This window comes from Silurus meridionalis, chromosome 17, assembly GCF_014805685.1.
Source record: "Silurus meridionalis isolate SWU-2019-XX chromosome 17, ASM1480568v1, whole genome shotgun sequence".
NCBI classification, from domain to species: domain Eukaryota; kingdom Metazoa; phylum Chordata; class Actinopteri; order Siluriformes; family Siluridae; genus Silurus; species Silurus meridionalis.
Genome location: NC_060900.1, coordinates 9,673,498 through 9,698,972, shown reverse-complemented (window position 1 = coordinate 9,698,972; position 25,475 = coordinate 9,673,498). Strand labels below are relative to the sequence as shown.

At 38.4% G+C, this 25,475-nt stretch overlaps 1 protein-coding gene across 1 annotated transcript in view; it reads left to right on the top strand.

The window, feature by feature from the left end:
• Positions 1–25,475, top strand: part of LOC124399392 (dedicator of cytokinesis protein 3-like) — an 81,372-nt gene that overhangs the window by 18,948 nt on the left and 36,949 nt on the right. Inside the window, exons 7-19 of the mRNA XM_046870249.1 lie at positions 1,491–1,575; positions 3,194–3,235; positions 3,342–3,484; positions 7,323–7,404; positions 7,527–7,587; positions 13,832–13,979; positions 14,080–14,168; positions 14,299–14,424; positions 14,842–14,966; positions 19,803–19,965; positions 20,597–20,703; positions 22,053–22,224; positions 25,367–25,464. Coding sequence (XP_046726205.1) covers positions 1,491–1,575; positions 3,194–3,235; positions 3,342–3,484; positions 7,323–7,404; positions 7,527–7,587; positions 13,832–13,979; positions 14,080–14,168; positions 14,299–14,424; positions 14,842–14,966; positions 19,803–19,965; positions 20,597–20,703; positions 22,053–22,224; positions 25,367–25,464 — 1,441 coding nt within the window. The remainder of the gene's footprint in view (positions 1–1,490; positions 1,576–3,193; positions 3,236–3,341; positions 3,485–7,322; positions 7,405–7,526; positions 7,588–13,831; positions 13,980–14,079; positions 14,169–14,298; positions 14,425–14,841; positions 14,967–19,802; positions 19,966–20,596; positions 20,704–22,052; positions 22,225–25,366; positions 25,465–25,475) is intronic.

Below are 25,475 nucleotides of genomic sequence, written 5' to 3'. Positions count from 1 at the left end.
ACTGTGATATTATGATCTTGATGATCGTGTAACTGTATAAACAGTCATATGTCAGGAACACTATTCTAAAGAATTATGTGTAGTTCCTACAATCCAGTTCCACAAAATTATTATTTTTTAATTAGAACAAAAACAAGTGGAACATAAATTAAATTCAATTCAATTCATTTTTATTTGTATAGCGCTTTTAACAATGAACATTGTCTCAAAGCAGCTTTACACAGATAATGTGGTAATTAAAAGTGAATATGTTCTTTATAAGTAAGTTTGTCCCTGATGAGCAAGCCGGTGTCGACTGTGGCAAGGAAAAACTCCCCTAAATGGCATGAGGAAGAAACTTCAAGAGGAACCAGACCCAAGAGGGAACCCATTCTCATCTGGGTTGCACCGAATGTCCATTTGTAGCAGATATATGATGTTGCGGGGTACAGTGATGATGATCAAAAGCAAAAAGTTGTCCTGAGTCAGTGTAGGAGACTGTTGACATTAACTACAGTCCAATCCATCTTCAAAGTGCCCGTTCTTACTCTGGAATTTCATGGAACCACCCAAGGCGTTGATGAGAAACCGTCCCAAGCTGCACAGAGTGGCCTCCATAAATGACAGCCATGCTGGCTGTTAGGGCATGAGCTTTATTATATACTGGAAACCAACATTATACAAAGACAATTTTATTATCCAATGATTTTTCCAAAACCGTGTAGGTATTCAACGCACCTCTCTTTATATGCTTTTAATATAAACTATGAAAACACATTTTCAACCATGACAACCTTTTGAAAATACGCTGTTTCTTTGAAACATTTGTATACCTGCTTCTTTATCCAACCAGCCAATCAGGTCACAGTATCAAAATGAGTAAATTAGGCAGATACAGGTCAAGAGCTTCAGTAAATGTTGATATCAACTATTAGAATGTCTTAATTCTATAGTAAAAGCAAAGAATTTGCCTTGCCATCCAAATGCTTTTAGAGGGGACAGTATTATCACATATAATTAGTCATAGTATCTACATCTTATTGTCTCCCTGCATCTAAAGCTAAAAACAAAACTACAGACTTTATGACTGTATCCTATGTCGTTCAAACTATCAGCCATGCTGGTGCATGTTTGTAGACCAATTTTGCTTAGCAACAGGAAACACTGCACTGCCTCCTACCTTCTTTCTTTGCCTTCGTCTTGGCAAATAAATGGGGGTAATTTGTGTTTTATAGAACCACATTGACACAGAGGCAGATGGTACAGGCAGCATTGAAACTCCATACATAAGTTGTAGTTTTTGCTATTTTGGAACCAATCGTCCAACCAACAAATAAATTACTACATTTGCTTAATTTCATACTTATTCATGATTCAATATAAATTTTTAGAGCTGAAAAAAATATTTTTAATGTTCTCTGGAGTTAGAAAGTCTTGCAAATAGCTTATTGTACAATAAAAATCAAGCCACCACCTTATTTATATGTGTAAATTCCCTTTCCTTATTACAGACACCTGGGTCTAGACCTAGTACCGAGAAAAGAGTTTGAGATGGTGGATCCAGACCAGTTCAGTGTATCTGACCTCTACAAGATGGTGAGTGATTGGCGAAGCTGCCTGACAGATTGTGCTAGAATGAGACCATATGTACAGCACCTTAATGTGCTCTGGGTGGTGAAACTGCATGGAGGTGTGACTTTGTCTGGTGTGTGTGTGTGTGTTCACCCACAGAAATATTATTGTTATTATTGTTGCTATTTCCAATAAAAAATATTTTTTATTTTGAGATTAGTGACCATGCTGAGCCTGGAGCACACTACACTGTAATGCAGTAATTGTTTTGAAAAAACTGATGTTATTGCATGAAATTGGGTTTTAAAGAAATACAATTTTAGTTCCCAGTACAAGCGTGGACTATCTAACAACTACAAGAAAATGTTGCCATAAGCAAAAACACGCTTTATTGACTCATGGAAACAAACAGATTCGGATTCTGGTCATTCTACATTCCTATCCTCACCTATGGTCACGAACTATAGGTGATAACCGATAAGCAAACAAAGGAGTAGAGGTGGTGGAAATGAGGTTCCTCAGCTGTGCTTATTCTTGGTGATAGACTAGGATTAATATTGGAAAACCTCATAGCCACTGCTAGAGAAGGTAGATTTATCTCTTCACAATGTATTTCTTCAGGGCACCTTCTGCTAGAGCTGTACCAGGCATGTCACCAAGCGATCCTGGGTCAGACCCAGGACCCACATACATTTCACACTTGGCTTGGTAACATATGGGGATCATCCAGGACAAGTTGATTCTCGAATCTCTGGAAAATCACTGAATGAATGAGTCTGCCAGAAGACCTCTAGTAATAAAGATTAGACAGATTCACACAACAATTATTTATTCATAAACAATATTCAAAACACCCAAAAATCTCACATTTATTCAAATATTTGGACTCTTTTTCATGCCACATGTGTCCTCATTCCATTTATCATCAATGAGATGTTTTTACCTGTTCATGTGTGGTAAATTATGTTGAATAAGAAGGAATGTTTACCTATATTTGTGCATTACAAAACCATGGTCATTAACTTGGAGTCGGTCCTTCCTTTACAGTGATAATAACCTTCACTTTTGTACTGTAATTTGACTTGCGGCTGTAGGTATTTTTATACACATATTTATATAATACAGGATTTGTTGGAATATGAATACATTACATCAATTTCTGCCATTATGTATTTGACCACAACCCTTTTGGGGATGAAGAAAGTTCCTAGATCCAGAACAAAACTGAATATGTGTGAGACTTTGTGTGTCTTTTTTCAGTTTTATTTCAAATTTCTTATCAAAATGATCATATACACCACATTATTTGGATTACATACAAAAATGTAGCTTAGTAAAGCCATTAGAAAATGTTTACAACAGCTGTTTCACTCTGTATTCAACTATAACAAGACAAGCTGAGTTGTCTTAAGTACTGTGTGCTCAGCCTAGCAGGAAAGAACACACTCACATCCTTTAGTGAATAATTGAATTTCTTGCATATTCCATGGACATGTGGTACAACCTTATGAGGCAATGGTTTACATTTAGAATGGTGATTAAACTAACTGCCTTCAGCCAACAAGAATTGAGTATTCAGATAGAGCATGGTACAAACACAGATATTCATACACATGTCTTGTTTGTCTTTTTTTTCCGTTAGCATGCCTCCAACAAACATTGTGGTCAATCGAGTACAGCACAGGTTTGAACTCACACTTTACACTACTTTTAACACAACTATTTGGCAATAATACATTTTAAAACAAATATACACAGAAAATCTGCATTTGTTTTTTTTCTTTTTTCAGGGCCAGCGTCATGGAGATGGCTACCGGATACCAATTGCTCACCATCTCTTTCTTAACCTCAAAAACTTCACATATAACAGCATCAATGAAGACGTAGAGGTGTTTTTCAGTCTCTACGATGCCCGTGAAAACAAATTTATCAGGTTAGATTCGTGTACAAGTGCAGCGAACACTGGAAGCCAAACAAGAAACATTATGGGATCCAAATTTTAGATGCCTTCATTATAATGTAATTGTAAATATTTTTGAAGAAGCTTCAGTCTGCATTAAAATTACTGTTCCATCATAAATATAGAGCTCGTTTATATTATGGTTTGAGAATGCGACAGAACATTCAGAACAGTAGCTCCACTTTGTTTGCAGGGAATAAAATATTGATTTTAGGCCATTGCTCAGCTGAATGACTCAGAGGAAATAGTTACAACTGACTGATGGACTATGAATCAAGTTTAGTGTGTGCATAAATAATAATGTAATACATACATACTCTTGTCCAATAAAATGTAAATGACAAGCAGTATGGAAAATAATTTAATTAATGCTAAATAAAATGTTTGTCCTGCATATTATTATTTAGAAAATAAATCACAAAAAGCACAACAACTAGGCATTTAAAATGCAGGGTAGTATACAGTGGCAAAATAATTAGTTATTTAGTTTATTATAAGTGAGAACATATGAGATATTAAGGCCATGAAAAAAAAATGGAGAAGCAACTGACAACAAAAGCTAGACATTTGCTGCGTCCCAATTATTTGTCCTAAATAATGTCTGAGTTTAGAATGTGTGTGTCCCAAATCTTACAATGCTGAACTGAGTATCCTAAAGGTACCTGAATTGTCTGCTACTTCTGATAGATTTTTATACTCTCAATCCTTAAACACTTGTTTTAGCTAATATTGTTCATAACGATGCGTGACGTAGGAGTTCTATGATGGGATTCATTTCTGAGAGGTGTAAATAAGATGTGGGAAAATAATAAATGTCCCAGAACCTTAAAGGTGTGTACCTTTTTGGGAAAAAAATGCAAATTGGGATACAGCAAGTGAGTGCAATACAAGATATGACAAAAATGAATAAACATCATCTTAAACAGGAGCAAATGCTTATGTAAAATGTGTGGTTATGATCAAGTTATATGCATTGGCTGATATGGGTGATATGGCCGTATGTCTGTAGTGTATTTGGAGCAAATTATTTCTATCTATATCAATAATTAGCTATAATAAAATTAAACCTGCAGGAAAAATAAAAGGGGAATAGCTGTAACCTGTAGAAAGTGTTCTGGACAGATGAATCTAAAATACTGTGCTTCTGTTTTTGCATTGTGCAAGCTTGCCAATCTAAGCTAGTCTATAGTCTTAACACTAAACAAATGACAATCTAAGCTAATATTTTGGTATGCCATGTAAAAATATCATTTGCGAGCCCAACATTCTCAGTAAACTTATTCGAATTTATTGGTTTATCTAGGAAAATCTGTTTAGGTCCTGTTCCCCCAAATAACACAATAATAATTTACCACTGATAGCCATCATAGATTTCTAAACAATTAGCCATCAGACTATTCATAAACCTTTTACAACTTTTGTGGATTCTGGGATTCATATTAAAACTAATATATATATATATATATATATATATATATATATATATATATATATATATATATATATATATATATATATACACACACACACACACACACACACACACACACACACACACACACACACACACACACACACACACACAGTACAGACCAAAAGTTTGGACACACCTTCTCATTCAAAGAGTTTTCTTTATTTTCATGACTATGAAAATTGTAGATTCACACTGAAGGCATCAAAACTATGAATTAACACATGTGGAATTATATATGGAATTATATACATAACAAAAAAGTGTGAAACAACTGAAAAATGTCATATTCTAGGTTCTTCAAAGTAGCCACCTTTTGCTTTGATTATTGCTTTGCACACTCTTGGCATTCTCTTGATGAGCTTCAAGAGGTAGTCACCTGAAATGGTCTTCCAACAGTCTTGAAGGAGTTCCCTGAGAGATGCTTGGCACTTGTTGGCCCTTTTGCCTTCACTCTGCGGTCCAGCTCACCCCTAAACCATCTCGATTGGGTTCAGGTCCGGTGACTGTGGAGGCCAGATCATCTGGCGCAGCACCCCATCACTCTCTTCTTGGTCAAATAGCCCTTGATGCCTTTAGTGTGACTCTACAATTTTCATAGTCATGAAAATAAAGGTGAACTCTTTGAATGAGAAGGTGTGTCCAAACTTTTGGTCTGTACTGTATATATGGCAGTGGTGAATACGTATTTTAAGAAGAAGGAGGAGCATATAAAAGTGGAGGAAGGTGCACACAGGTGGATTATGTTCTATGAAGGAGATGCAACCTGAAGGAGATTGGAGACTGTAAGGTGTTGGCAGGGGACAGTGTAGCTAGACAGCATCGGATGGTTTTGGAGGTGAAGAAGAAGAGGAGAGTGAAGACTGAAAGAAGAATATGATGGTGGAAACTAAAGGAGGAAGACTGTAGTGTGAGATTCAGGGAAGAGGTCAGACAGGGGCTCGGTGGTGGTGAAGATGTGCTGGATGATTGGGCAACTCTTGCAGAAGTGATAAGAAAGACAGCTAGAAAGGTACTTGGTGTGACATCTGGAAGTAGAAAGGAAGACAAAGAGACGTGGTGTAATGAGGAAGTGCAGGAATGCAGACCAGCAGTAACTTCAGGGGAATAAAATTGATCAGTCACACCATGAAGGTATGGGAAAGAGTAGTGGAAGCCAGGCTGAGAGAAGACCATTTGTGACCATTTGTGAGCAACAGTATGGTTTCATGGCGAGAAAGAGCACTACGGACGCAATATTCGCTTTGAGAATGCATGGTGTTTATGGATTTAGGGAAAGCATACAAAAGGGTGCCAAGAAAGGAGTTGTGGCATTGTATGAGTAAGTCAGGTGTGTCAGAGATGTATGTGAGGGTGGTGCAGGACATATATGAAGACAATGGAACAGCAGTGAAGTGTGCAGTAAGAATGACAGGTGGAGGTTGGATTGCATCAAGGATCGGCTCTGAGCCCTTTCCTGTCTGCAGTGGAGATTGACAGGTTGGTGGACGAGGTCAAACAGGAGTCTCCGTGGACTATGATGTTTGCGGATGATGTGATTTGTGGTGAGAGTAGGGAGCAGTTTGAGAAGAGCCTGGAGAGGTGGAGGTATGCGCTAGAGAGAAGGGGAATGAAAGTCAGTAGGAGTAAGACAGAGTACGTGTGTGAATGAGAGGGAGGGCAGTGGAGTGGTGCGGTTGCAGGGAGAAGAGGTGGAGAAGGTGGAGGAGTTAAGGTACATGGGGTCAACAGTGCTAAGTAATGGAGAGTGTGTTAAAGAAGTGAAGAAAAGAGTGCAGGCAGGGTGGAGTGGGTGGAGAAGAGTGGCACGAGTGATTTGTGATAGAAGGGTATCTGTCAGAGTGAAAGGGAAAGTGTATAGGACTGTAGTGAGACCTGCTATTGTATGGTTTAGAGACAGTGGCATTGACTAAAAGACAGGAGGTGGAGCTGGAGGTAGCAGAGTTGAAAATGCTGAGATTTTCATTTGGAGTGACAACGATGGACAGGATTAGAAACGGGTTTAGAGGAACAGCGCATGTAGGACGTTTTGGAGACAAGGTGAGGGAGGCGAGATTGAGATGGTTTGGACATGTGCAGAGGAGGGACATGGGGTATATTTTGGTAGAAGAATGCTGAGGTTGGAGCCACCAGGCAGGAGGAAAAGAGGAAGGCCAAGGAGGAGGTTTATGGATGTGATGAGGGAGACATGCAGGTATCCTCTGTGCCGTACCCTAATGGGAGAAGTCGAAAGAATATATATATATATATGTATATGTGTGTGTGTGTGTGTGTGTGTGTGTGTGTGTGTGTGTGTGTGTGTGTGTGTGTGTGTGTGTGTGTGTGATTTTATTTTTTCAGCGAAAAGTTTTTAGTGAAGCTGAACAAAAATGGAGGGCCTCAGAATCCTGAAAAAGCTGATAGACTCTGTACACTTTTTATGGTAAGCAGGCATTTCATAACCAGTGTTTGAATGTATGTACAACATGCATAGATTATTTTCCAGAAACAAATGTTTGTACTGTCATGTCTGTTACATAAAAAAAATACATATTTTCCTTCTAGGACTTGAGCACAAAGGATCTCAAAAAAGAGCTTTATATTGTTGCACACGTCATTAGAAATGGTAAGCTTTTGGCAAACAGAATATTTAATTTCATCCCAGATATTTTAGTTTAATCTCTAGTCCAGGGGTCACCAACATGGTTTCTAAAAAATAGCTCACCATAGCGCCACTTACCAGTGAGCTACATCTAATTGATTTTGTTGCTATTCTTTTGTTGCGTATCTTTCACGGGTCCAAGACCAAGAGTCGGAAACTGGAATATGGTTAAACACCTTGTCTTTATTTAGTCTAAACATATACAAGGCAGAGGCTTGAGGAGAAGTACGAACTGGAGAGCGGGTATAAACCGTTTAGCGGATATAAACTGTAATACGTGTAGAATCCGTAATGCAAAACGTAATTTAAAGGCAAACTTATCTTGAGCGCTTGATCCGAAGTGGAGCCAGGAGCATGGAAGTACGGGGACCACTAGTGGTAGGAAGTCCGGTAGATCTCTCATGGCAACGAGTAGATCCAACAGTGAGTGAGGTGGAATCAGGACCTTATAAAGGGGAAAGGTAATGGGGAACAGGTGTAGGTGATTAGAACAGGGAGAGGCTGAGTGAGAGTTAGAGCCTTGGAGGGAGGTGTGTCTGGTGGTTCCCTGACAAAATCACACTTGCATTGGTGTGAATTTAAAAATGACAATGTTATAAATTATAAAAATATATTATAAATATAGATGACTAGATATAGATTAATATAATTAATTATTAATAATAACATATAATTAAAGGTAAATTGAGCAAATTTGTTATTTCAGAAGTGTGTATCGATTTGGTAGCCCTTCACATTAATCGGTACCCAAAAAGTAGCTCTCAGTTTTAAAAAGGTTGGTGACCCCTGCTCTAGTCTATATGTATACTGACTATTGCATAGATCTTTTTTTTTTTTTTTGGCTTTGTACTCCAGCACATGTTTTTTTAGCTAACAGAAACGGTCACTATGATTCAAATGCTATTTATCATTTATTATATTTACATATGACTTACATGTACATAGAGAGTATTTAGTGCAGAAGGAAGGTATGCATGCAGGGTAAAGTTTAAAAACAAAAGATTTATACTTTTTTTCTCCTACATGAGACCAGGAGAGCCAGAGGTTCCTCACCAGGTATAGCAATGGGACATGAATCCAGAGAAATGCTTCTTACTTGTCTGAGGAGCTAAACATGGAAAGAGGATGCTGTATAAAACTTATGGTAACTTCTAATATATTGCATGCCTGGGATTATCTGATTTATGGAAAACTAACAATTAAACTAAATAAAAGAGAGTATCAGCTGTCTACTGTAGAAATCTAGACATAGGAAAGACAGCAAGCACAAGAAATCTGAGTGTTGCATTATGATTCCAGACAGTCTGTGAGGCCTATGCAGGATAAATTGAGGCTTTGGAGTTTAAGTATTTGAAGATTAGAAGAAGAAGCTATTGTCATATAAACTGTGACATTCTTAAACATCCTAACTTGGGGTTAGAGCAGATTAGGTTAGTGGCCAAACAGGGCACTTTATTACTGAATATAGTTTATGAAATTTTTTGTTTGTGTTCACTCAGATTTTGAGGAAATACCTTGTAGCCCAAAATATGTCAAAACCTGACAGTCATCCCAGATGTGTTTGGAGGATGGAAACACACAATTGTATAAAATGTCTTTGTATGCTGTACTTTAAGATTTCCCTTTACTGGAGATAACCTGTTCTAGCATGGTTGACCAAGTTTGATGTGGAAGAAGTGGCCTGAACTGAGCCATAACCTCAAGCCTACTGGAATAAAATGCTGACTGTGATCAGATCTTTTTTGCCAAACATCAGTGCATTATCTCACTAATATTTGTGTGGCTGAACAAGCAAGTCTCTGCAGCCACTCTCCAAATTTAGTTAAACGTCTTTCCAGGGGAGGGGAGGTTATTATAATAGTAAAATTAAAATAAATTTGGAATGTTCAACAAAGACGTATGGGGGCTACATACTTTTGGCCATATATTACATTGCATTATTAAATAAATCTATGAACAGGATATATAGTATTTGTATGCACTGACAGGCTAATTAGTGTTGTTTTAAAATACATCACACTTTGATGTCTTGCTTTATTAAAATATAGTTTTAATTTATCCCAATTTTTTTTAGATGAGGGATGACACTTAACAGGGTTTCCTTTTACAGCCTGCATATTATTGAGCCTGTGAAATGTCCTGGTACAAAAGACATGTATGACCATATTATATGCATTGCACTACACTAGCTTATTGTTTCACGTATTTAAAGGGGCACATTCATCATAAGAGGCTTGGAGAAGTTTTGATTCGACTGCTTAAAACGCAGATGGTATTTTAAAGCTGCGAAACTTAACTTTATTAAAACCAAAATTAAAAATACATGATCATCCTACTGCCAGAGGTGATCTCATGGTTTTGTTATATCCAGTTTCAGTGTTTTGCATCTAGTGTAGGGCAGTGAAGCTTAATGGCAGCTTGCAGGGTCTTGTGGATATATAATGGTCTCAGACCAGATAAAGATAAATTCAGCCTTTCACTGTTCCCAAACCATATCACAAATCAACAGCCTAATTAGTGTCCTATTATAGGTTCTCTACATGTCCATGGAATATGTCAGGAGTAAAATTATTCACTAAAGAATGTGAATGTGGTCTTCCTGGTAAGCTTGAGCCCACACAGTAAAGAAACAACCTTACATGCTGATCCTTATGTGGCAGTGGTTTTTTTTTTCATTCTCTGTCATGCATGAAGCAATTGCCCGGCTAGAAGAGTTTCAGGGACAGGAAGACATCATGAGAGCTCTGTCTGCACCTCTTTTCACAAGCCACAATGGAAGGTGTTAATGAGGGCATTTGCTGTGCAGCCACTATTAGTAGCTAAGGCATACAAAGAAAACAGTTAACCATTTCTGGCCTACTATCTTGTTTATGTTTTAGCAAATCTACATCCAAATAATCTATGAACTGTTATCTAAATGTTAAATACCCTATTATACAAAATATCATTAAATTCTAAACAGTTATTACTAATAAAAATAATAGTAATTTGGGATTTAATGTATATAGATTTAAATAAGGTAAGTCCCCCTGGATACAGTCATATACATTACTCTTGTTCAATTAGCTGAGCAAGATGCATCACAACTATTTATAACTGATTGCTTAAAGTCAACATTTTGTCCCATGCTAGATGATATTTCCTAGAAAAAAAATAATGGGAAATCGCTTGTGTTCAAAATAAAGAGAACGAAAATTGTTTTAGATTCTAATTTAGCACAGGAGCTAATCTAATGAAGCATAAATATCAGCTGTAGGTTTAAGTGATGCCTTCTTTTGCTGATTCCATCTTAAACTGTATATCAGATACCTAGTGGTAGTTTGGTGGTTACCGTGATGGACTTAAAAAAAATAAATGTTTAAATCCTAGTACCATCAAGTTTACAAACACTTAAATAATAGTCACAGTATATAAGGATGTCTGCCATATGCTGTGAAAGTATGTATATTTTATAAATACTATGAAAAGAAAACAAATAATACATTTGGATATATACCGAGAACCTTCAGCTCTAGCAGTAATCTAGCACTAAATCATGAATAAATTCTTAATTGTTACACGAGAAAAGTGCTTCTACTATATGAAGAAGAAATTGGAATGGAACAAATTGTAATCTGACCAGTAAAAAAATTACAAAAAAGAACATGTATTTAAATATTTTTGCATAAGTAAAATGCAGAACATCACACTGAAAAACAAGACATTCATTTCTATTGCTGTTTCATTGCTTAATATCTTTAACCAGCAAGGGATTTTTTTTTGTAATTAAATGGTGAATGTGTGTCAGAAGTGATTGTAATCTGCTTTAAAAGCAACCCATGCAGTTCCATTGTATTTCAACAGCACAGTACATTACAATAACATACAGTACAATACCCAAAAGGTATTGCTTTTTATTAGTGACATACTTTACACATAGGAAAACAAAATTGCTGCATTTCTCTTTTATCATTTCATCACTCATTAAAACAATTAGCAGGCTAATTCTGACATTTATCTTAAGTGAATGTAATTCCCAGAAGGGAATGAGATGCATTTTGCTTTCATCATTATGCTGCAGTATTTATATACTAAAATATATACCAATCTCAGCCCTAGCCCATGTTTCTGGGCATGGGCCAAAACCATTTTTTTCCCTGGTCGAAATGTTTTCCATATAAATAAGCAATATTATAGTCATATAGCTTCCTTCTTGGTTTCTTGACATAAAGCTTTTCAGTATCACCGCAGTACTAAAGTATACTAATGACATAATGATAGCACAATAGTTAATTGTTGCAAGAATCTTGACAATGCCAAAGATATCCAATGGAGAAAAATTGTGGTCTCTGGGTAAAATATATTACCTTGAGGCTCATGGGGCTTCCGTTCTATGACCCCTCGCAAGTAAAAAAAAAAAAAATCGTGAGGTTTTGACTCTCTCCTTTTGATGGTTCCTTTTTTCAAGAGGAATTGTACATGTACTTTACTGTAAACTCAACAAAAATTGTGAATTACTTGTCATACATATTTTTTATTTACTACTTTAAATAAATAATACAATACAAAAGTTTTTCAAACATTTTTATGTTATTTATTAGAACAAACTGTTTTGAAATGTTACTCCGAACCTTCGAACCATTTGTGGCTTCTCGCAAACTATCAGATTTTTCGCAAGTTAGGTTCCAAATGAAAAATCGCAAACTATTGAGGTTACGAGTGTAATGTGTAATTTGTTTTTCATTTTTCATGAATAATCTTCACAATATACTTTAACACATCTATGATACTATTATGGATACTGTCCTTCATCTATCCATTTTTTGAAAGGAGCTCATTGACTACTCTGTTATACTGTGGTGTAGCATGAGTTACTGATCATTTCAGCCATCAGCTTTGATCCCTTGAAATATACTGTGTGAACCGATCTGATTTATATAACTGTCTTAAAAACATCGAAACCAGCATTAATTTAAGCAAAAATTATAAATCAACTTCACTTTCTTGGACTAAAACTTCCACCTACTAGTCTGACATCTGTTTTTTGCTTATAATATGAAACTTTATAATAACCTCAAAAGTTGCGAAATAACATTCTGGGTAATAAGCTTATAAAATATTTTGTGAGTATTCTGATTAAATTGCGAATAATAGTCTGCAAATTGATATTGAAATGATTACCTATATTTATGCATGAGGTGCTCAGTAACATGCTAACATGATTGAAATGTTATTGTAATTTCTTATACAAGTGTATGTACTATGCTTTCTATAATTATGGACAATGTTTATTTGAAATATTTAAATGCAGTGCAATCATTTCTCAGATTGCTCAAAATGTAATGCATTACATGAACTATGAAAAGTAAAATTTGTTGATTTAGGGCCATAGAGTGTAATTGATTCACTGCTGGGGGAAAAACCTAAACACCCTCATAGAATTTATAATCAGTTTATTTGGTTTTAATGGAAATTACAGCGGTCCCATGGGTCTTTCTAGTAATTTGTTACTTTCAATTGGTGCCATGTATAGCGTATACCATTAAGAACCAATGGAACACCATGTGGATCACGTAATCTACTAGACACCAATTGGTACCATTAGGACATCATTCTTTCGGCTTCTCCCATCAGGGGTCGCCACAGAGGATCATCCGCATGTTTAAATTGGCACATGTTTTTACGCTGGATGCCCTTCCTAACGCAACCCTCCCCATTTATCCGGGTTTGGGACCGGCACTAAGAGTGGCTGGGGTTGGTTGCCCGACCGGGGACATCATTAAGTTTCACATAATGAAAACATTTGGTAATAGTTTTAATGGTTAATAGTTGATTATTTGTAATAGAACCAATTAGAGTTTCTTCTGTTTATTTTTTAGGAGAGTTATGATAGCCTGGTTTCCTGGAATTGGCATTTGTTTGTTTTATACCTTTATACATGCCATCAGCTCTCCTGTGCACAAAATAATGATGTACAAGCCTACAGCTGGCTAAGACACAACTCAGCAGACAGTGACTCCAAACTGTGTGTAAAAAGGTCTATTATCCCTCCTGGTATTAATATGTAAGCATTTGAATCATACTGATAAAAAAGAAAGTGGCCTGGAGTACAGAGCCAAAATCAAGAACCATTGTGTTGTTCCAAATATTGACTTATTGTCAAGAATCTCTGCTTTTGATGTGTTAGTTTTAAATGTTTCATAGGCATTGATCTGTTCTGTGTGTGAAGGTCGTATGTTACTAAATGACTCAAAGAAGGGCCCACCACATGTGCAGTATAGAAGACCATATGGCTGTGCTGTTCTGGCCATGAGTGATGTCTTCAGCTCCATCACAGACCCAAAAGAGGAAAAAGACTTTGTTCTAAAAATTTACACGTACGTTTGTGCAAGTTTTTGCAAGTGGATATATGTGCTAATGTACAACTTGTCATCATATATTGAATATTTCTGTTTTTTTTGTTTTTGTTTTTTTAAGATGTAACAATGAAAGTGAGTGGTATCAGATCCATGAGAACATCATCAGAAAGTCCAGCACAAAATATTCAGCCCCAAGCACCAATTATGGTAATTTGAGAGAGATACTGATGGCAGATGCCATTTGCTGAAGATGTACTGTCCCCAAGCAAATTTCAGTAAAACTTTTTTTTCACTTTGTGTATTTGTGTAATTGTGGGTTTTTTTTTTTTTTTGGTAGGTCTAATAGTATCTTTGCAGTTGTTCCGTGGTGATCTGGATGCTTTGCGGAGAGAAAATCAGACACTTTTTAACGGGGCTGTGACTATTACACGTAAACTTGGATTTCCTGATGTCATTCTGCCAGGTTGGAGTAATATATGTTGTCGTTAAAATTTACTGACCAAATACATCCAATAACAATCTTCTTTTTAAAAAATAAATTAAATTGTTACATTAATTTCAATCATTTACTATAAAATGTTATTTTGAGAAATTATATATATTAAAAAAAAAAAATTTATATTAATATGTATGCTTCAGTACAGTTTTTTTGGGGCAAATTGGGCATAAATAAAATATAGAAAATTAGAAAATGTAAAATAATGGAATGTACTTCTGGTGCTTGGCCCCCTAATATTATTAGTAGTAGTGGTTTATTTTTGTTCATATTATAGTGACTAACTATATGTAATTAATATTAACAAATTTATGTAACTAATAACTATATGTTATATAACTTAATGACTAAATGTGTTTGTCTGTGTGTCTCTGTGATCGGCAGGGGACAGCCGAAATGATATATATCTGACCCTTGAGCGTGGCGACTTTGAGAGAGGAGGGAAGAGTGTGCAAAAGAATATCGAGGTGACTGTGTACGTGCTGTATGCAGATGGAGAAACTTTGAAAGTAAGTCTAAGATTAACATTGTGTGTGTGTTTTTGAGTGAAAAATACAGATTTGTATTACAGCACAGTATGCAGAGATGTAGTTTATTTGTATTTGTTTAATTAGTATAGTTGTGATTGACACATTAGATAATAATTGGAAGTGACAGACATTTTGTCACATTATGAAATGCTGTTAATAATGTGGGCAGCATCAGAAGGTTAGCTGATTTCTCTCTCTCTCTCTCTCTCTCTCTCTCTCTCTCTCTCTCTCTCACTCTCTCTCTCTTTCTCTTTTTCTCTTTCTCTCCATCTCTCTCCTCTCTCTCTCTCTCTCTCTCTCTCCCTCTCTCTCTTGCTTTCACATATTTAAATCTTGGAAAATTACTTCCCATCCATACTAGTACACAGAACAAAAAGAGCAATGAAACATTTAACATTGTAATATAAAACATTTGAGATTAAAATTTTTGGTTGTAAGAATCACTTTTCTTTAAATAGCACAATTTACCAAAAAAAACCCAAAACAAAACAATAATAAAATAAAAATAAATAAAACAACATAAAACAAAACAAAAAAAACCCTTCTATACCATCTATAACTATCAACACATATATCTTGACTGTCATGCACTTGCTTTTCAACATATTCGGAACTGATTTAATAACACTACATGGGGCATTGTAATCGGTTTAAAAGTCAAATCCAAACGAAAATGCTCCACACAAATACCTCAATCGGAATAAAAATGCTCAAACTGAATTGAATTGTAATTGTTTTGAGAGGGGTGGGATAAACCTTTCTATAAACCGAACAAAATAAAAATTCTGACATGTAAACGATTTAAACCAATCACTTACAGAAGATATAAATTATTATTGATTTGCCACAACACAGTATTCCAGACAGCTTTCAAGTTTGTATAAAACAATCGCGACTCGCATAATTAGGGCAATTGGATTTCGGACAGTCTCTTTTTCTGGGGCCATAAATCCCTCTACCAATCCACACAAAAGTGTGAATGACTGGCGACTCATGAAAGTTTAGTTTCCATTCCAGGTCACTAAAAACCTCTCTCACTAGTCCTTACTACAGACATTTATCCACACACTACTGTCACAAAATCATTTCAAGTAAAAGCACATAAACACAATATCGGATTAGATACCGTCTCATGTAAACAGTTCACCGAATCTTTCAATCAGAATGATTTTAATCAGAATGACATAAAGTGTACATGTTAACATGGCTAATGTCAAGCATTGTACCATGAGAGTCCACACAAGCTGAATATGAATTTTTGGGAGTGTGGTATTCTAATACCACAAGCCTATATAACATATCATGCATACACTATATGTCCTAACATTTGTGGACACCTGATCATAATATTCATACGTGCGTTTTAAACATTCCTTTCCAGATTTAATCGTCCTTTGCTTATAATAATCTCCACTCTTTTGAGAATGCTGTCTACTATATTTTAAAATGTGACTTTGGGGATTTGTGCTCATTCAGCCATAAGAGCATTAGTGAGGTCAGGTGCTGATGTCTTTGGTGAGAAAGCCTGCAGTGCAGTCAGCATTACTGTAAAATGTTTAGCGATTTAATGCACAATGATTTTAACAAGACTGACACATTTGGTTTCTCTTTAAATAGACTGACACATTTGTTTTTTTCTCTTGTTCTTCCAAATGAAATTATTTACTAATCTAGAAAACAGCAGAAAATATACATAAAATATAAGTTTTAATGGGTATATGAAAGGCTCTTTTTACTGCAAAATTTCTGAACTTAGTGCTTAGTCAGGAGAGACACATAATAGCACATACACACTTAATAAATAAATAAATAAATAAATAAATAAATAAATAAATAAATAAATAAATAAATGTTATTGTGAAATAGGTTTGTAATTTTGGTAGGTAAGTTGATTTCATGTACTGTGGAAATTACACTATACAAAAGTCTTTAGGTTATGTATGTAACCCTAGTTCCCTAGTAGTAGGGATTTAGACGCTGAACGCTTTGGGAACGTGACTGCGTTGTCCATGTTATGAATAATGAGTGTAATCAGTCAAAATTGAAGGCAGGCTATCACCCGCAGGGTGATGTCACGACCAGAAAGTATAAAACGCACATGGAGAGAAGCCGGCTTCAGCTTCTGTACCCGAGAAGGAAGCGCTGAAGGGACGCCGGAGGTGTGGCATAGAGATGCAGTGTCTCATTCCCTCAGGAAACTAGGGTTACATACGAACCCTAGAGACGTTCCCCTCACAAAGGTGAGAGGGGTGGACCAGCCAGCAGCATCGCAGAGGTCTTGAAGGGACACTCCACAGGATTAAGCCTTAGAGGCTGCCACACTCCAGGTCGAGTGTGCTCTGACCATGAATGGAGTGGGGAGACTAGAGGACCCGTAAGAAGACGCAATATCATCAATAATACAATAATCCTGCAGAAACTCCAGCACTGAACCAACTGGAAAGTGGACTGGGTCGCACCATACAGTGAACAGGTGCCATCTTGCTGCATATGACCTCCTCGTGGAGGGAGCTCTGGATTGGAGAATGGTCTCTGAGAATGGACAGAAGAAAACTGTGCGTGCATAGTTGTTGAATCCCATATGACACCGAGATAGGTGGTTCTCTGTGATGGAGAAAGCACACTCTACCTGCCGTTTAGGCGAAACTTCAGTTCCTTCATGTAAGCAAGAATGACATCTCTATGCCAGACCGCTAACTTCTCTGATTGAGCTAATATCAACCAGTCATCAATATAATTGATGATACGGATGCCCTAAAGTCGTTCTTCCTTAGGAGAGTATCTACTTCTTGTTTCATAACCAGAGCCTGCTCGGGACAGAGCCTGTTGAACCGGGGTGGATGAGACTCGAACTGAATCGTATAGCCTTGCTCTACAGTGCGCAGGAACCACCGGGTCTGGCAGTCTGGCACATGTCTGGCAGAGCTATCCAGGCACAGGGGGAGAGCGTGTCACGACACTCTGTCTTTGCACTTGTCGGCATGAATTGCTGGGTTAAGGGGGCTGCTCAGCGGGCAGAGAGCGGAGCGGAGTGGAAGGTACCACTGGAACGCCGCCGATTGTCTATTAGATTTCTGGAACCTCTCTACTACCGAACCAACGGTGTCGCCAAAAAATGCCAGAGGGAGAGAGTGTGGTGTCCAGCAGCACGGCCTTGTCCCTGTCCGGGATTTCGGACAGGGTGGCCATAGACCGACCAATGGCCTTAGCGGTCTCCTTAGTGGCCCGTAAGGCCAGGTCCGCCATATGGCAGATCTCGGAGAACTGGCCGCCAATGATGTCTCCAGCAGCAGGTCGGCCTGGTTCGCCTATAGCAGACATCCAGCAACCTGACCTGCTGAGACTTAAGCCTTCCCCACCAGCGCCGAGGTAGTGCGCAGGGGCTTGGTGGGTAGTGTCGGGGGCTTAAGAGAAGATGGCGAGAGATAGCGTGCCAGCGTCTTTTCAACCCATGGCATGACACCGTAACCATGATCCCTAAGCCCCAGGACGTTGGAGTATACCACGGTCTTAGGGCTGAAGGGGCGAGCCCAGAACCAGGACACCTACCGAGGTCAGGGAAAAATGGCAAGCCTTGACGCGGAGGCTGTGATGCTGGGAGCAAAAAGCATTCGTAAGCTTACCAGATGGAGGAGCAATTATGCTCACCGGCCGGGCAAGCTATATCTAGCTTCTGGATGGCGAGTGTCAAACCTCCATGAGCTTCTAGCTATTGGATGAATAGAGGCGGAGCTGCATGTTCTAGTGACGGCGAAAGACACCCCTGAAAGGCGTGCTTCCGGAGCCAAACGAGAGCTGGACCAAGGAGAGGAGGAGGGCGATAGGGACAAGCCCATCTCCACTCCTTCTGCAAGGTCCATGCGCGAACCCTAAGAACCGGAGCGCCGCTCTGCCTCAGTGAGAGCGGGACCAGAACCGCGAGGAGTTGGGGCACCTTCCTTAAAGAGTACGCCAGGAGCGGAGCAGCTGCATGGTCATGAGCCGATATAGATTGCTCCGCTCCCAAACAAGTCACATAAAGGCTGTGTGTATCCCTCCCTGTAATAAAACGGGGGCAGGGAGAAGCCGAAAAGTGTGCTTGGGTTTCTTCGATGTTTTGATTATATTTTTTGACAGACAGACAAACAAATATTACATTTACTCAGAGCACTACATGAACAAACAGAAGCTGAAGCCGGGTTTTCTCCATAATCGTTTTATACTTCCTGGTCGTGGCGTCAACTCGCCGGTGACAGCCTGCCTTCAGTTTTGTCTGATTACACTCATTATTCAGAGCATGGACAACGCATTCGCGTTCCCAAAGCGTTCCGACGCACCTCAAGTTCCTGAAAGGGAACCATGTTACCACATTAATCAATTTGGATGGGTATAAGGAAAAGTTTTTTTTCATTCCCAGACAGTTTATAGTGGTCAGAAATTAATCTCCTTCCCTGATACATATGTACATACTGTATGTGTGAGCACTCAGAAATGCATATGAGAAGTCACAAAATGCTTTTACTGTGAGTTATTTTTAATTACATTTCAAATAACTAAATTACCAATGTGAAATTGAATAATGCATTGTCATGAATGTAAAATAATGTTTTTAATGTATTTAAAATATATATTATTGTAGTTCACCTCTTGATAATGTCTCAACATTTTAGAGAATATACCCAACTAGTCACATTCAAGGTTTTTGTTACATTTTGTATTATAATCATGATGCAGTTATGGATACTGTGTGTCCAAGTGTGTGTTTTACACTTCTTTGAAATGTATTCCAGGAAATGGAAGGTGTATATATTCTCTGTTTGTCTGCCTCTTTTTCAGGATTGTATTAGTGTTGGCTGTGGAGAGCCAAATGTAAGTGAGCATTGCTCCTTTGTCCTATATCACAATAACAGTCCTCGCTGGGGTGAAAGCCTCAAACTACCCATTCCTATTGAGCGCTTTCGTGGCTCGCACCTACGCTTTGAGTTCAGACATTGTTCCAGTGAGTACTGCCTCTCTATTGTTCCATACAAACTTTATGTTGTACTTACAATTTAAAATTAAATACTCTGTGCTATATATTTTGTAAAATATTTATACTGTGTTCCTGATGCTTACAATGTCCACTTTAATAATGTTTTTCCTCACTGTCTCGTTAATTCACAAGTCTGCCAGTGTATCAGCAATGTACTTATACTGCATGACTACCTTTACACCCTCACTGTCTCTATACACACCATTACTGTTTCTTCTTGATACACTTATTTACTTTGTTATATACTGTATATCAATAGATAGATAGATAGATAGATAGATAGATAGATAGATAGATAGATAGATAGATAGATAGATAGATAGATAGATAGATAGATCACTTAAAACATTAAAAGGGGAAACAATATATAATTATAAATATATACATTTTTTCAATATTTTTTAGATTAGATTATTTTCTTTCTAGCATTATCCTTCTGGCATTAATTAAGTAAAAAAATCTAACTAACATGCTAAAGAATTTTGCCACTTGCACAGTCCTTATTCATTAAATTATTTGTACAGTCACCATGTCATATTATATATTGAATGATCTCATGGTGTAGATGTATACATATTTGTGCTTTTCTTGCATTTAGCTAAAGATAAAGGGGAGAAAAAGCTGTTTGGGTTCTCTTTCACTCCACTTTTGAGGGAGGATGGGACCACCTTAGGGGATGAGTGCCATGAGCTTTATGTGTATAAGGTGCTTACACACACACACACACACACACACACACACACACACACACACACACACACACACACACACACACACACACACAAACTTGTGTTCTGATTTGTTAGTGAGGACCATCCATTGAAAAATTATTAATGCTATGGTTTAAGAATGTGTGTATTTCAGCCAAATATCCCCACAAAACACTAATTAAACAAAGTAATTTTTTTTTTAATTCTTCCTTTATTCTTTATTACTACTTCTTTCACTACCTCCCTCTATTTCTTCTTGATACTTTCATGAATGTGAAAGATATTCGTTTTTATTTTGTATTTAAATATATACTATTTAAAGCTAAGAATTTAAGATTTTGTAATTTCTTAAACTTCGCTAGAAAGATTATATTGTTCACTACTTCCGAAAGAACACTTTTAATATTGTTTAAGTCGTTTTCCCTTCTTTGATTAAAGTCATAGGTGCAAATGCATGCTTTTAGATATTTTTCAAGATTGTGTTCCAAATCACATAGGCCAAAGTGGTATGGTCATGTTATAATTTTTTTAACAAGGATGGATTCACTAGCTTCCCACCAAAATTAGAAGTAAAACAAATTAATGAATTCTGTACCAAGAGACCTAAGTCTTTATTCCTCCTATAGTATAATATTCGACTCTTTTACTGTCTCATTCCTTTTTGCTTTGTTTTCACTTACACACTGCAATCTCTGGCTGCTCTCTCCTGCCAGTCATGGTATATTTTGGACTTCTTATGTGCCTAAAAGTAGGGCATGATGACATTTGCTATAGCCTAGCTGGCATCTGACGTAGGCGTACACAATTCCTTCCAATTCTGATCCCATTCCCCTGACACAGTGATAACTGTGAATTGTCAGGGTGACTCACAGCATCTCAGGAACATCAAACTATAAAGTATAGTTATTCTCTCCCATGTCTGACTTGTCACCTTTATTTATTTGTTTATTTATTTATTTATTTATTTGATTTTAATTATTTTTTCTTTTTTTTGTAAATATATACATATTTAATTTTTTTTTTTTTTATTTAATATGCATTGTATCTTTATTAAATAAAGTCGTTTAAAAAATCCTTCAGTGGAAGGACTGTACATATTTACAGTTTCTCTAAAGCATTATAGAATATTATTCCCACTAGACTTAAATCAGTCGCATCTTCAAAGACTTATCAAATAATTTTTATCAGCTTTCGTGAAAATCATTGAAGGCCTGAGAGATCAGACATTGAGACAACAACAAAAGACAATGAGTACTGTATAATATGGAATATTATAAATAGGAATTTTTAGTAAATAGATATTACTGCAAAGTTACATTTTTGTAAATTTCTCTTTCTCTCTAGTGTGATGAGAACACAACATTTAGTAATCAAGGCCTGTATTTGAGTATGCCATGCAGTAAGGCTGACCTAGACACCTGTCCTGCGATTCCAGCCTCATTTCCTTTCCAGCGCAGCAACAAGGAGAGTTTTTGCATCAGCACCATATTGGTTTCTACAAAGCTTACACAGAATGGTAACACACACACTTACACACACACACACACACACATACAGATTTGATTTAATTTTAATTAATTATATTAGTCCATTCAAATAATCAATTAAAATAAACTTGATTCCAAAAAATTTTTTTAAATTTTAAATATATATAAAAAACCTGATAATGTCAATAATAACAATTTTCATAACTACTGTCAAAGGATGCCAAACAGTAAAACATAAAAAAATCTTTCATTATATTTCACTGTTATGCAATATGTGAGTTTGTTTAATGCCTGCTAAAGCTTTGATTTGTCTGAACATAAGGATAGTTTTCAGTTGTTTTCCCTGCAGTTTGTTTATCAAACACTAACGAGGCAGCAAACATCTTATACTAAGCATTTACGTTCATGTTTTGTTTTTGCCTGATGGCACGCTTGCATGTTCTGACAAAAATCCCTATCATTCTTTGGAAGTGCTGCATTTTGCTTAGACCTTGTTTAACGCTTGTATGGCTCGACTTATGATTAAATTTTCACGGGTAGGCTACTTTAAAATTGTAACTTACATAGCTTTTTTTTTAAACTTGTCTAGTCTTTCAGTAATGTCCCTTTCAGGAACTCGAGCTGCGTCGGAATGCTTTGGGAAAGAGAGTCCAATACCACCACCTTGACCAGTCCCTGACTAGTGTAAAAGAGCACAGCTAGGTCCAAGGAGGTCAAGGTTGTAAAACCTGACAAAGGTGAGCGTGGTGGACCAACGTCTCCAGGTCTTGGAGGGGCACCACAGAGGACCAATGGAGCGGGGAAACCAGAGGACCCGTAAGAGGATGCAATACCGTCAATAATTCATCTGCTGAGGGTCCGCTTATGAGCAGGAAGACCTCTCCTCGGAGCGCCATAGCAGATGAACAAGTGTGGGGTTGGTTCAGACAGAGCCTTCAACACAACGGCCAGGCCCCACCCAGGCACTCTTGGTCGCACAGAAGGCCTCAGCCTCCGAGTGCCCTGGAGAAAACACACCAGCAGTGGGTCTCTGCCCAGTAAATGCCCTGACACAGGGGTGTAATATGCCAAAAGTGTGGACACGTAGAGTTTAATGGTGGATGAAGCCAACACCTTTGCGAACTGTTCCTGGGAACTCTAGCACTGAACCAACCGGGCAGTGGATTGGGTCAAATTGGTGCTGAGCGCACCACATAGTGAACAGATGCCATCTCATGACATATGACCTCCTTGGAGAGGGAGCTCTGGATTGGTTGACCTGGTGGTTGATATACAAGACTCCCGAGCGGATCAACACATGATGGCCTCTGAGGTCTGGGAGGAAAGCTTCAGAGCCAGAAGTACAGACAGCATCTCTAGGCAATTGATGTCCCATAGTAGATGGGTACTCTCCCATAGACCTTGCGCAGAGCGGCCACTCATGACCGCTTCCCACTCCGTGAGGGACGCATCTGTCATAAGCAGTATGCGACGACCGGAAACTTCCAGCACGGGGCCTTGAGATAGAAACCCCGGGATCTCTCCAAACATCTAAGGCACATAGGGATCGCCACGTGACCTTGATCGTACTGAGGGGATTGCCCTTCCGTGAGAACCCATGGGCCCTGAGCCACCACTGAAGGGGTCTTATGTACAAGAGGCCAAGTGGAATGACATTGCTGCCATAAACCCGAGCAGTTTGTGAAACTGCCTGACGGTGAGTGACTGCCCTTCAATGACCTTCCTGACAGCCGTAAGGATGGACGCAATGCGGGCAGAGAAAATCTATGCGGGCGCATAGTCGTCGAATCACATATGATGCAGAGATAGGTGGTTCTATGTAATAGAGAAAGCACACTCTTCCCGGCATTTAGCCAAAACCCCATTTTTTTCATGTGAGCAAGAACGACATCTCGATGCTGGACCCCTAACTGCTCTGATCAAGCTAATATCAAACAATTGTCAAAATAGTTGCGGATGCCCTGAAGTCTCAGGGGAGCCAGAGCCGCATCAACACATTTTGTGAAGGTGCTGGGTGATAAGGCAAGGCCAAACAGGAGGACCTGATATTGGTACTCTTTGACCCCAGAAGCGAACCTCAGGAACTTGATGTGAGAAGGGAGGATGGGTACATGAAAGTACGCATCCTTTAGATCTACCATGACAAACCAGTCCTTGGATGTGATCTTAGACCCGACCTGCTTGAGTGTCAGCATTTTGAACCGGAGCCTCATCAGAGAGCAGTTCAGCTGACGTTGATCTAGGATAGGACGCAACCCACCGTCCTTTTTTGGGAACTATGACGTACCAGCTGTAGAACCGGACTCTCTGTCTGACGGAGAAACTTCCTCGATGGCCTCCTTCCTCAGGAGAGTGTCTACTTCTCGTTCCATGACCAAAGGCTGCTTGCGTCCCACCAGAGTGGGACAGAGCCCGTTGAACCTAGGGAGAACTGAATCAAATAGCCTCGCTTTACAGTCTGCAGGACCCATCGAGACATGTCTTGCAGGACTATCCAGGCTGCCAGGTGCTCTCTTAAGGGTATCAGTTTCTAGAGACTGCCTAGAGCCAGGGCAGTGCCTTGGCGCAGCTCTAGTGACAAGACCTTCCAACGACACCCAGGCGGAAACACATTCGTGACATGGTTAACAAGCCAGGTCCCTGAGAGAAACGGGAACCGAGAAATGCGGTGCTACATGCCCTCCCGTCATCCCCTAGCGAGTCCAGTCAGGTGAGGCAGGAGAAAGGGGCAAGCCCATCTCCAAAACCTCTGCATGATACATTTGCGAACCGCGAGGAGAGGGAGCATGAGTGGCAGTGGGAGCGGAGTGATCGCATAGACATGCCGGCACAAAGCGCGTGGTGCAATGAGCGCAGCATGCGCCGAATGCACGCAGCATGCGCGTGCCCGCAGGCGGCTTCCTCAGGAACCAATTTAGCGTGCTCCGCTCCCAAGCTAGCGACGCACGGTACAGCCACATTCAAAATGCATTCTGACGCAGCTTAAGGTCCTGAAAGGGAACAGCATAGTTCACAACACAAACACATGCACACACACCTGTGACTGACTGACTGTCATTTATAGCGATAAATTAAATCATTAATTTAACAGAATTCGAACTCCTTTTCATTTAATGTCCTTTAATCTGTTTGTGTGTGTGTGTGTGTGTGTGTGTGTGTGTGTTTCGACAGTGGATCTTCTGACTCTGTTAAAATGGAAAGCTAATCCTGAGAGAGTTTTGGACGTCCTAGGCCGCCTACGAGTAATTAATGGAGAGGAAATTGTTAAGGTGCACACTCA